General features: G+C 52.2%; 1 protein-coding gene across 1 annotated transcript; it reads right to left on the reverse strand.

The window, feature by feature from the left end:
• Positions 1 to 947: 947 nt before the first annotated feature.
• On the reverse strand, positions 948 to 9,995 carry ACRBP (acrosin binding protein). Its single transcript, XM_007967367.3, has 9 exons — positions 9,422 to 9,995; positions 9,097 to 9,191; positions 7,854 to 7,971; positions 6,771 to 7,239; positions 6,169 to 6,301; positions 3,250 to 3,429; positions 2,966 to 3,133; positions 1,840 to 1,923; positions 948 to 1,287 (listed from the first exon to the last, which is right to left on the reverse strand). The coding sequence occupies exons 1-9, from the start codon at positions 9,993 to 9,995 to the stop codon at positions 1,165 to 1,167; spliced, it is 1,944 nt and encodes a 647-aa protein (XP_007965558.3). The 3' UTR covers positions 948 to 1,164.
• Positions 9,996 to 12,003: the final 2,008 nt, after the last annotated feature.

Raw genomic sequence — 12,003 nt, forward strand, 5'->3', positions numbered from 1 at the left:
TTAACAAAATACTGTTAATTACCATGAACCTACAGAAGGGACAGAGACTCTACAGTGTCCCCGGAACATACTTTGGGATATTTCAAGTTATTAAAGGCCAGTGCTGGAGTCATACCTCAATGTAGGTTGTTCAGATGCAACCACTTAAACATCTGGATCATCTGGCAAATTCCTGGACTTCCTGTAATCCCAACACTTTGGGTTTCCTTCCTGTAATCCCAACACTTTGGGAGGCCGAGCTGGGAAAATTGCTTGCGCCCAGGAGTTTGAGACCAACCTGGGCAACATGGAGAGACCCCATCTCTACAAAAAATTTTAAAAATTAGCCACACATAGTGACACATTCCTGTGATCACAGGTAACTGAGAGGCTGAGGTAGGAGTATGGCTGGAGCCTAGGAGGTGGAGACTGCAGTGGGTGGTGATCACGCCACTGCACTCCAGCCTGGGTGACAGAGCGAAACCCTGTCTCAAAAACAAAAACAAAAACAAATCAACAACAACAACAAAACAACCCCAAGGTTTCCTGATCTAGGCTGTAGTTCCTGGTTTTTCCCTTCCTCATAAAGTGCAAGCTACACCCTCCCTATAACCCAGGATTGGTCCCTTTGGACAAGGTCTCATCAGGCTTTGGCCTTTACCCTACAGAAGAACAATACTACACTTGCATCTGACATCATGGGGCTTAGGGCTTCAGAAGTGAAGGCACACACCTGCCTTCATGCCCACATCGTCCTCAGGGCCCCAGCCTTCTTGGCCTTCCTCAGTTCACCTCTCTGGGTTCTCAGGTCTGTTCCTCCTGGCAGATGGCCGCTTCCCTCAGTACCATTCCTATGAGATTCTCTCACCGGCAAGTGGATCCATAAAACCGGGGGCTGGGGACTGACTGCCATGGAGCAGGGTAGCAGTGCTGAGGATGGGGATCCCAACCACAATAGGCCACACAGGCTGAAGATCAACACTTTATGTAAAGTCATCTTTGAAGGAGGGCGCAGCTCCCGCTGTGGCCCTCTCTGGGACTGCTGCTCCAACCCAAGGAAATGTGAGCAGGGGCCGAGTAACAGACCCAGAAGGGGCAGCCTGAAAGCAAACCGACAGATGGGGTCTAAAAACAATAGAGAATGTGGGCAGGTTGGGCTGGGGTGCAGACAGACGAGATGCCAGCTCATCCGAACTGGCCTAGAGTCAAGGTGCTGAACTCCTGGCTCCATCGAAGCACAACTTCCTCACTTTTGCCAGGGCTCAGTACACTGTAAGTCTCGTTCTGCAGACATCTCATGCGGGACACCTACACAGGGATTCAGGGCAGACAGTCTGTATCACAGAACCAGGCGCCAGGAGTGGGGAGGAGGGGAGGTGTCAGAAACCCAAAAGAGAGAGGTGGGCAGGCATGAGCACAGGGCAGTAGAGGGAAGGAGGAAACTCAAATGTGGCTTTTTAAGGCCAGAGGAGACATCAAGCAGCCCAGCCCCTTTCCTGCAGAAACAGGCAGCTGAGGCTCAGCGGGGGAAGTGCCTCATCCCAGGCTACTTGGTGAGTAAGAACAGGAGACAGACCGAGACCGAGACCTCAACGTCCAATTCCCAGCCCAGCTGAGGGTTCTTCCTGTGGTGCTCTCAGGGCCCTCCTGTTATCCACCACCTGCCTGGGAGGGCCTTGCTTCCTCCAGGACTGGAGGAATGGAGGAGAGCCTGCTGGTGGAGGCCTCTGCCCCAAAGATGCAAGCAGGGAAGCGCTTTCCACATCCTAGCTGCTTGCAGAGGGGGCCTCAGAATAGACCAATTGTGGTGACTGATTGAGGCGGTGCTGGGAGAAGGAGGGGCAAGGTAGAGGTGCTCACCTTCCGATTCCGGTTTCTCATCAGACACTGCTGGCTTTTGAAGGAACAGTAGTTTGGGTACTGGATATAGTCTGTGTCACAAATCTAAGCCAAGAGCCAGCGGGAGGGAAAGAGATATCAGAAGTCTCACCGGACAGCAGTGCTCCAGGGGGTACCTGCTAGGACAGAGCCAGGGGCAGGGTGTGGCCCAAGACCCAGGCCTTCCACACACAGATGGCCACTCACTCTGCTTTCCCTCTGCCTTTCCCCTCCCATTCTGTCACAGGTTGCTGGGAAGAAGCCAGGAGCCTGGGAGAGTACGAGGCTGCTGGTCAACCTACTGCGAAAGTGGCTGAGGAAGTGGGAATGGGGCAGGACGGGGCAGATAAGGGTCCAGAACATGGGACAGGGACCCAATTAGCGGCCTGATGTCAAGGATTTTTCTGGTAATGGTAGATGAGGGAAGGAGGAAGAGAATCTCCAATGTGTGATGGTGGTGGGTCACTTCCTTCTTTGGACCTCACCTGCCCATTCCAGATCAAGGGGCCTAGGGACCAGAGCTGGACATGGGCCCCTCAGCTCAGCTACTTGCTTCAGCTGCCCTTACTTTTCCTTGCCTTAGTTTTCCCTGCTAACTACAGAAGGAGAGGCCTGGCTCTTGGCAACAACAGGTCATGCCACAGGGAAGGTAACTCAGGGGAATGGGGAGCCAAGTTGATTTTACTGAGCAGGGAAGGCACTGGAAGAGCTGGGAAGAGCCCGTCAGGCTGAGGCCAGGAAGTCCTGGATTACAGGGTTGGGCAGTGGTGCATGTGTCAGTCATTTCTTGTAGAGATGATTAACTTTGGTTGAGTGGAAGTGACTTGATCACAGCCACTCAGCAAGCAACTGGCAAAGCTGGGACCAGAACCTCTAGCTCCTGTGCTTTCTCAGCCCTCCAGGTCCCCACTCCTTTGCCTGCTCTATTGGTGGAGGGTGGCGGGGGTGCAATGGTCTGTTGGAGAGAGGCAGGACGTTCAGTCAGGACTGGTTCTCAGAAGCCGGGGGCCCAAGCCCCCTTCCACAAACTAGGGCTACCCACAGCAAGTAATTGCAAGGAATGGGGTGAGGGTGGGGATGGGGCTGAGCTTTGGGGAAAGGCTCTGACCTTGGTGGGGAAATCCCCATCCTGGAAACTAAGGAACTCAGTCTGGAGCCACCCAGAGACTCGAACATCTTCACAGCCCTTCGTGGCAAGCCGGGCACACCAGAAGTCCATGCGGAGCCCGCCGTACAAATCCAGCCCGTAAAAGTGGCCTGATTCTGGGGACCCTACCTGTGGCACAGGAGATAGGGGAGAGAAGCATGCCCCTCCCCTCCTGCTGGCCTCCTCCTACCCCACTTCCACCACCCAGTTCTGCCTTTCCCACTGCAGGCTGCCGGGCTAGGTACCTGGTTGCCTATGGACAGGCTCTGGGAGGCAAGCAAGGGGCTGACAAAGGGTGTCTTGTGGGAGGTGTCACATTGTTGCCGCTGCAGGCTGGCCTCTGAGTGGCATTGCTCCAGCTTCAGGGAGCAGAAGTCACAGAGGGCACAGGTAGACAAGTGTCGCCGCCCAAGGCTGTCACAGACCTGGGGCAGGAGAATGGGCGAGGCTGAAGCTGAGAGTCAGCGGCCTGCCTTCTCGCATGCCTCAGCCCTCCAGGGTGGCCCTGCAGAACGTCTTTGCATTTAGCCTCTTCCAAAAGCTTCTCTAGTTTTCTACTTGTCCTCCTCCTCAACGGGTCCTCAAGGACCTTGACTTAGCTATTCCTTCACCTTCTTCCTGGATGATTGATCTATACTCCTAGGTAATCATCTATCTGCGGGTGACACCCAAATCTTTATCACCAGCTCTCATCTCTTTCCTGGGCTCCAAATCCTCATTGCCAAGTGTCTGACAGATGCCTGTGATCAGGTGATCTTACAGTTACCCCAACTTAGCCTATCTGAAAAGAACTCATAACCCTCCCCTGCAACCTGCTAATGATAATGCTAATATTTACAAAGAGGTGACACGGTGCCAGCACTATGGACACACATGCTCTCATCTCATTTAGTCTTCACGAGAACCCTGTAATAGCAGAGGTACTAATATTACTCTCATTTACTGACAAGGAAACTGACTCTCAGTGAGGCTGAGTAAGTTGCTCAAAGCCACCTATCTATCAGATGGGGAAGCTGGGACATGGGTCCAGGTCCTTCCAACTCTAAAACCTATGCTCTACCCACGTACTGGGGTTGGAAACCTCCAAGTTCTCAGAAGCTATTCTTCAGAGTGGAGTTACCAACCTCCCAGCTGGATCCTGCCCTCAGCTTCCTCAGCACTAGCAGGAGATCTTGCTAAGCAGCATCTTTAGTCAATCCCATGGGCCTCCTTCCTCCCCCATGGGCACAGCCTGTCACAGTGCATGAAATCTCCTACAGCACCTTGCCTGCTCCTCCCACGTAAGGGAGGCATCACGTCCCTGACCAGAAATCTTGACTGGATTCCCCTTTCCTATCAAATTAAGTGCAAATGCTCATGCTGCCATTCAAGAGTTTTCGCATCATGACCCTGTTGATTTCTTTGACTCTGTCTCCTGCTGCTCTGCTCCAGGTAAAAGGGACTCACTCCTTACTGTCCTCTTATCTACGCCATCAAATCCAGTGAGCTCCCTCCATAAAACCCCGAACTTCTCACATTTTGTTTAAGAACCTCACCTACCACACTCCTTTTGTAACATTACTGTATCCATATTAGCCCCCTCATGGGTTCTTGGCCCCTTAAGAGCAGAAACAGCGTGCTCATTGTTAGCATACTAATTTCACTCATGAAATTTCTCCTCTTCTTTGGGCCAGGCACGGGGGCTCATGCCTGTAATTCCAGCTGAGTGGAAGTCGCTGAGACGGATTCCTTGAGCCCAGGAGTTTGAGATCAGCCTGGGCAACATGGCGAGACCCTGTCTCTACAAAAAAATACAAAAAATTAGCCAGGTGTAGTGGCGCATGCCACTAGTCCCAGCTACTGGAGAGGCTGAGGTAGGAGAATCACCTGAGCCTGGGAGGTCAAGGATGCAGTGAGCTGTGATCACACCACTGCACTCCAGCCCGGGTGATGGAGTGAGACACTATCTCAAAAAAACAAGAAAAAAAAAAAAAAAAGAAAAAAAATGTATACTCTTCTTTGCATCAGAGCCTTTGCACATACTATTCTCTCTATCAGGAATCTTCTACCAAGCAGGAATCTTCTGCCAATCCCCTTCTTTTGCCTGGATTCACTTCTTTTATCTTCAGGTCTCAGTTTAAACATCAGTTCTTCTTGGAAGCACCTCTGATCCTCCCAAACATGGACAGTTGTCCCCAACCCACCCCATCTGCTGTCTCTGTACTTTGTGCCTATCCCTGCTACAGCATTGATCCCATCGCAGCATCCTGCATATTTCCTTGTCTCTCTCCTGCCCTGGATTCCAAGAAGACAGAGGACTGGCTCTATTGCACGTACTGCTAACATCTTAAATATCTAGTAGAGTTTGTCCCCAATCAGTATTTGTTGAACAAACAGATGAATGGATGGTATCTGAGCTCTCCAGAAATATTTGCTCAATTGTATTATTTGTGAAAATCTAAAGTATATTTTCCTGGGAATAGACTTGCTGGTTGTTGAGGACACATTGAGACTGGAATCTCTTTACAGATTCCCTGGAATGGGTTCTATGAACTCTCTGGAAAGAAGAAGAGCTGCATCTAAGGCAAAGCTAGGAAGGTGGTGAGCTGGATCAAGAATCAAAAGTTGACTCAGGGCTGGGCATGGTGGCTCACGCCTGTAATCCCAGCATTTTGGGAGGCTGAGGCAGGAGGATTGGTTGAGCCCAGGAGTTCTAGACCAACACAGGCAACAAAGCGAGACCCCATCTCTACAAAATATAAAAATAATGAGCCAGGCACGGTGACACAGGCCTGTAGTCCCAGCTACTCAAGAGGCTGAGATGAGGGGATCACTTGAGCCCAGGCTGTCAAGGCTACAGTTAGCCATGATCGCACCACTTCCCTCCAGCCTTATAGAGTGAGACCCTGTCTCAAAAAAAAAAAAAAAAAAGAGTGAAATCTGGAAGCCTGGCAACTCAGGGAGGTAAAGAATGAATTCTGCACTGGAGCGGATTCCAGACTGGGTCTTGAGCCTTCCTCCTTTAAGGTGGACTGGTAATGTCCTTCCTAAGAAAAGAGTCCCACTTGGAGAGAAGCTATGTCTCATGCTTCTCCTGCCCATCCGCTACTCCCATAGCCTAGCACAGTGCCTGACAAAGAGGATGCCCAGTGGCATGTATCCATTAGAGAGTATGGCAGGCATACCGACTTCCCGAAACCAAGGATCTCCTCCTCCATGTACTTCCAGGCCTTGGCTGTGGGGGTTATGATGCAGGTATTCTCCACAATCGAATAGCACAGCACCAGCAAGGCCTCTGTGTGGGGCAGCTGCAGGAGGCTGCAAGAAGACAGCACTGAGGGTGGGGCTGGGCCAGGTGGCTGGGGCAGGAAACTACATCCAGTCTCCTCCCCTTCCCTTAGTGTCTGCTTTGGTCACACACATTCAGTACGCTCAGCATGGGGCCTTAGAGGCCTCTGGACAAATCGCCTACTTTTACAAATGAGGAACTGAGGACCCGAAAGGAGAAATAACTTTCTCAGGATTGCAATGCTAAACAGGGCAGAGACAAGACCAGAACCCAAGTCTGGTAGTTCCAGGTACAAGGCTTACATGGAGAGTGAGCGTTTGAGCAGTGCTTAAGCCAACAATGGGCACAGACTGGGTGAGGCAGGAAGTTGCTAGCTGTGCCTGAAGCCCAGACAGGTCTGAGTGGATCTGGAGGCTGAAGCTAGGAAAATGGGCTTCTCATTCCCAAGGAAGGCAGAAGGGAGGGCAGGGTGGATGACAGAGTCAAAACTTCCTATACCTGCCAGGGTTTTGGTTTCTCCAGTAGGAGTTCTCATCATATATTTCATTCATTTCATCCATTTGCTGGGCTGACCGAATGAGCTCCTGGATGTTCTCCGTCATCATAGGAGTAGACTCTACTTCTCGTACCCGGGGAGTGAAGGAGGAAGGGTTAGAAGATAAAGATTCAGAGTGAAACTTGGGCTCTGAGTCTGTCTGCAGCTGAGACACAGCCTCCAGTCCCTCCTTAGTCCCCTGTCCTTCTTCCTGCTTTCCCTCCTCTTCCTGTTCCTCTTCTTGCTCTTCTTGTTCCCGCCCCTCTTCCTGCTTGTGTTCTTGCATCGGCTCCTGCCTGTGCTCCACTCCTTGCTCTTGCCTGTGCTCTGGCGCTTGCTCCTGGCCTCCCAGGGACAAGGAGGATTGTAGGAGCTCTTCCACGTTGTTGCTAAGCCTCTCAGGCCAGGGCTGGAAGGCCTGGCGTTCTGTCCCTACAGCAGGGTTTAGAGAGATGGGAAAGAGACAGTCAGGCTTCTGGCCCCTGAGTGTCTTTGTTCACAGAGGGACACACACATAAACAAAGCAGACCAAGTCACACTTACCCACACAGAAAAACACAGAAAAGAATGTAAGTATCAAACTAAAAGAACATTACCACGGCAATTGTCAGGTTGGTGGTATGTATCACCTTCCCACCTCCCTGGCAAGCACTCCTCCTTCCCTAACTTCCACCTCAAATACCACATTTTGTCCCTCTCCCGTAGGAAACACCAAGTATGCTGAGTAGCTAGCAGCAAATCCTTTCTAAAGTGAAGAGGTTAGCTTATAAAGGGCCCAGAGTCTTCCAATGCAACAATGTCTTTGGAATTGGGAAAAATGGATTCAGGGCAAAACTGTAAGTAATGGCAGAAGAGATTCTGGTCCAGGAGAGCCCTAACTTGTATTCATAAAAAGCTGACACTCCTTCGAGTAAACAGCTGTCTGCCGGCGTCCCCCTCCCACCCAACGTGCCTCCCATTTCCCTGCCTTGGATGCCTTACCTTGTGGGCTCTGGGAATTGTGGGAGGAGTAGCTGGTGGTCTCCCAGCTGCTGAGAGGGTCTCACCTGTGAAGTGGGGTGAGATGGGGGAGGTCATCGTGGTGGGCGAGAGTTCAGCTGGAGCGTCTATCTCCTTGAGAGTGTTAGGTGAGAGAATAGAGACTGGCTGGGAGCACAGGACTCTCTGCAGGAAGAGAAGGAAAATGGGAAAGCCTTTCCCAAAGGGCAGACTTCTGCTCCAGCTGGTTCTTCCACCTCTTTTCCAGCTTGTCTTATCTCTCACAGTTTCTAGGCAAGGATAAAGGGACATGGTCCCTGCTAGAACCCTCTAGACCTGAGAAAGGGTCCTTTCAGAAGATGAACCTCTGTCTGGGCCACAACCCTGCCGTCACTTTTGCATTTGACTCAAAATCACTGACCTGTTCGAAGAAACGGGAGAGCTTATCTCTTTGCCTCTTTCCATCCCTCTTCCCTACTTTTTTTTTTTTTTTTTTTTTTTTTTTTTTTTTTTTTGACGGAGTCTCGCTCTGTCACCCAGGCTGGAGTGCAGTGGTGTGATCTTGACTCACTGCAAGCTCTGCCTCCCAGGTTCACACCATTCTCCTGCCTCAGCTTCCTGAGTAGCTGGGACTACAGGCGCCCGCCACCATGCCCGGCTAATTTTGGGTATTTTTAGTAGAGACAGGGTTTCACCATGTTAGCCAGGATGGTCTCGATCTCCTGACCTCATGATCCGCCTGCTTCGGCCTCCCGAAGTGCTGGGATTACAGGTGTGAACCACCACGCCCGGCCCTGTTTTTTTGTTTGAGACAGAGTCTTGCTCTGCCACCCAGGATAGGGTGCAGTGGCATGATCTCGGCTTACTGCAACCTCTGCCTCCCTGGTTCAAGCAATTCTCTTGCCTCAACCTCCCGAGTAGCTAGGATGACAGTCGCCCATCACCAAGCCCGGCTTTTTTTTTTTTTTTTTTTTTGGATTTTTAGTAGAGACGGGGTTTCACCATGTTGGCCAGGCTGTTCTCGAACTCCTGACTTCAGGTGATCTGCCCACCTCGGGCTCCCAAAGTGTTGAGATTATAGGCATGAGCCACCATGCCCGGTCTCTTCTCTACTTTTCTTGCAGTAACAGAATTGTTCAATCTGAATGTCCAAGGTGAGACTGTATTCATATATAATCTGGGTAAATGACTGGCAAAATGGCAGGGAAGGAGCTAAGGATGACTCTCCTGGAACCCTTCCTCAACTCCCCACTGCTGCCGCCTCTCCCTTGGCCCTGGGGCACCAAATCCAACCTTTGTCCTGGACCTCACCTTGGCATAGTAGATGTGGTTGGAGCAACGGTACTGAGTAAACTGGCAGAAAGATTCAAACCAGGAGGCATAAGGGAGGTTGGAGCAGACAGCACCTGAGAAAGGGCAGGGGTGGAGAAGATGAACCCACGGGGAGCTTGGGGTGGGGCTGCGGGCAATGGACTCCAGGCCGTGGGGAGGGTGGACACGGGGAGGGTGGAGAGTACGAGCTCACGGTGAGGTGCCAGCCATGCCCTTCCCCGCCTCACATGAGCACAGGGGTTTTTGCCCTGAGTTTTGGGCGAACACTCGGGTGCCTCGGTTTCCCCCCTAGCCTGGCCCTCACCATCGGGCACTAAGCCGTGGTTTTCATATTGGTCCAGCTGGACGAGTGTGGGATTCCGGCAGCCATGGGTTGCACGGAGACGGCAGGTAGTCTCTGCCTTCCAGGTTGGAGTCAGCAGTGCGAAGAAGTGTTCGTATTCGGTGGGGGAGAGAGGGCTGCCTGGAGTGGAGGCCCGAGTCGAATCCTGGGCTGGGGCAGGTGCCAGAGGCAGGAGCAGCACTGCGGAGCGGGCGAACGGACGATGGAAGGACAGAACCCCAAAACCCGCTCCGAGACCAGGGCAGACGGACCCAGACTGGCAAATTAGGAACGGGGTGCGGGTTATCCCTGCTGACGAGGGTGGGGGGATTCTAGAGACAGAGGCAAAGGTCCGGCCGCTGGCAGGGGGAGACGGGAGGATCCCAGGAGTTAGGGAGCCGACCCAGCGCGACCACCACGAGGACGCGTTCCAGAAACCGTAAAAGCAGAGCTCTCGGGAGGGAGAGGACTGAGCCCGGGGAGAGTCTGTTGGAGCAGGTGGAAACCTCTCACCCTTCAAGAGTGAGGGAAGGAAGCCAGCGGCGGGCTTCCTCATGACCGCAGAAGATCCGCCCGCGTTCCGCGGACCCAAGTCGCCTCTAACGGGCCAAGCCGCAGAGAGAGCAGCAGGCGCGGGGCGGGGCGGGGCGCACGCGGGCACCGCCCACGCGTCACAAAGAGCGGGCCAGGGCGGGGCCTCGACAGCCGGGTTCTCAGGGCCCTCAAGTGGCCTGATCCCATCGAGATGGTAGGAATGGCAAAAGCTATATTCACTTAGCGTCTATTTCTTTCTTTCTTTCTTCTTCTTTTTTTTTTTTTTGTGAGACGGAGTCCTACTCTGTCGCCCAGGCTGGAGTGCATGGCGCGATCTCAGCTTACTGCAACCTCAGCGTCCCAGGTTCAAGTGATTCTCCTGCCTCAGCCTCCCGAGTAGCTGGGACTACAGGTGCGCGGCACCACGCCTGGCTTTTTTTTTTTTTTTTTTTTTTGAGATGGAGTCTTGCTCTGTTGCCCAGGCTGGAGTGCAGTGGCGTGATCTCAGCTCACTGCAACCTCCACCTCCCGAGTTCAAGCAATTTTCCTGCCTCAGCCTCCCGAGTAGCTGGGACTACAGGTGTGCACCACCATGCCCAGCTAATTTTTGTATTTTTAGTAGAGATGGGGTTTCACCATGTTGGCCAGATGGTCTCGATCTCTTGACCTTGTGATCTGCCCGTCTCGGCCTCCCAAAGTGCTGGGATTACAGGTGTGAGCCACCGTGGCCAGCCACTTAGTGTCTTTACATGGACTACCTTCCTTAATTGCCATAGGAATCCCATAAGGTGGATACACTATCATTCGTTTTACAGATGAGAAATCGGGGCTTAGGGAAGCAACTTGCCCAACAGGTCGTGAGGTCTAGAGCTAAGCACAGGCAGAGGCAGAATGTGCCTCCATGAGCAAAATGGGTCCAAGGGGAAAACAAGAGGGTGGCTCAATGGCCTACGAAAGTGGTTTCTGAGGGGTAATTGAGTAAGACAATCCACTGAGGTGTGGGAGGAGAACTTTTGTTTTTGTATCTGTTTTGTGTTTAAAATGAGAAATTACAGCCAGGGCAACAGGGCAAAACCTCATCTCTACAAAAATACAAAAAATTAGCCAAGCATGGTGGCACATGCCTGTAGTCCCAGTTTCTTGGGGGGCTGAGGTGGGAGGATTGCTTGAGCTCATGAGGTCAAGGCTGCAGTGAGGTGCAGTCAGACCACTGCTCTCCAGCCTGGGTGACAAAGTGAGACCCTATCCCCACCCCCCAAAAAAAGTAAAAAAGAAAACAAGAAATTGTCTTGGGCCAGACTTGGTGGCTCACGCCTGTAATCCCAGCCTTTGGGAGGTCAAGGTGGGTGGATTCCTTGAGCTCAGGAGTTCCAAACCAGCCTGGGCAACATGGCAAAACCCTGTCTCTACAAAAAATGCAAAAACTGTCAGGTGTGGTGGTGTACGCCTGTTGTCCCACTTACTACTTGGGGAGGCTGAGGCAGGAGGATCGCCTGAGTCTTCAGAGGTCAAGGCTGCAGTGAACTGAGATCTCACCACTGTGCTCCAGCCTAGGTGACAGAGTGAGACCCTGTCTTAAAAAAAAATAAAATAAAATAAATTAATAAAATAGAGACCAGGCACTGTGGCTCATTCCTGGAATTCCAGCACTTTGGGAGGCCAAGGAGGCTGGAGCTCTTGAGGTCAGGAGTTCAAGACCAGCCTGGCCAAAATGGTGAAACTCGGCCAGTGCGATGGCTCACGCCTGTAATCCCAGCACTTTGGGAGGCTGAGCTGTGCAGATCACCAGGTAAGAGATGGAGACCATCCTAGCTAACACGGTGAAACCCTGTCTCTACTACAAATACAAAAAATTAGCCGGGTGTGGTGACATGTGCCTGTAGTCCCAGCTACTCGGGAAGCTGAAGCAGCAGAATTGCTCGAACCCGGGAAACGGAGGTTGCAGTGAGCTGAGATCACGCCACTGCACTCCGGCCTGCGTGACAGAGTAAGACTCCATCTTAAAAAAAAAAAAGGTGAAACCCAGTCTC

This window comes from Chlorocebus sabaeus, chromosome 11 (genome assembly GCF_047675955.1).
Source record: "Chlorocebus sabaeus isolate Y175 chromosome 11, mChlSab1.0.hap1, whole genome shotgun sequence".
Taxonomy (NCBI): domain Eukaryota; kingdom Metazoa; phylum Chordata; class Mammalia; order Primates; family Cercopithecidae; genus Chlorocebus; species Chlorocebus sabaeus.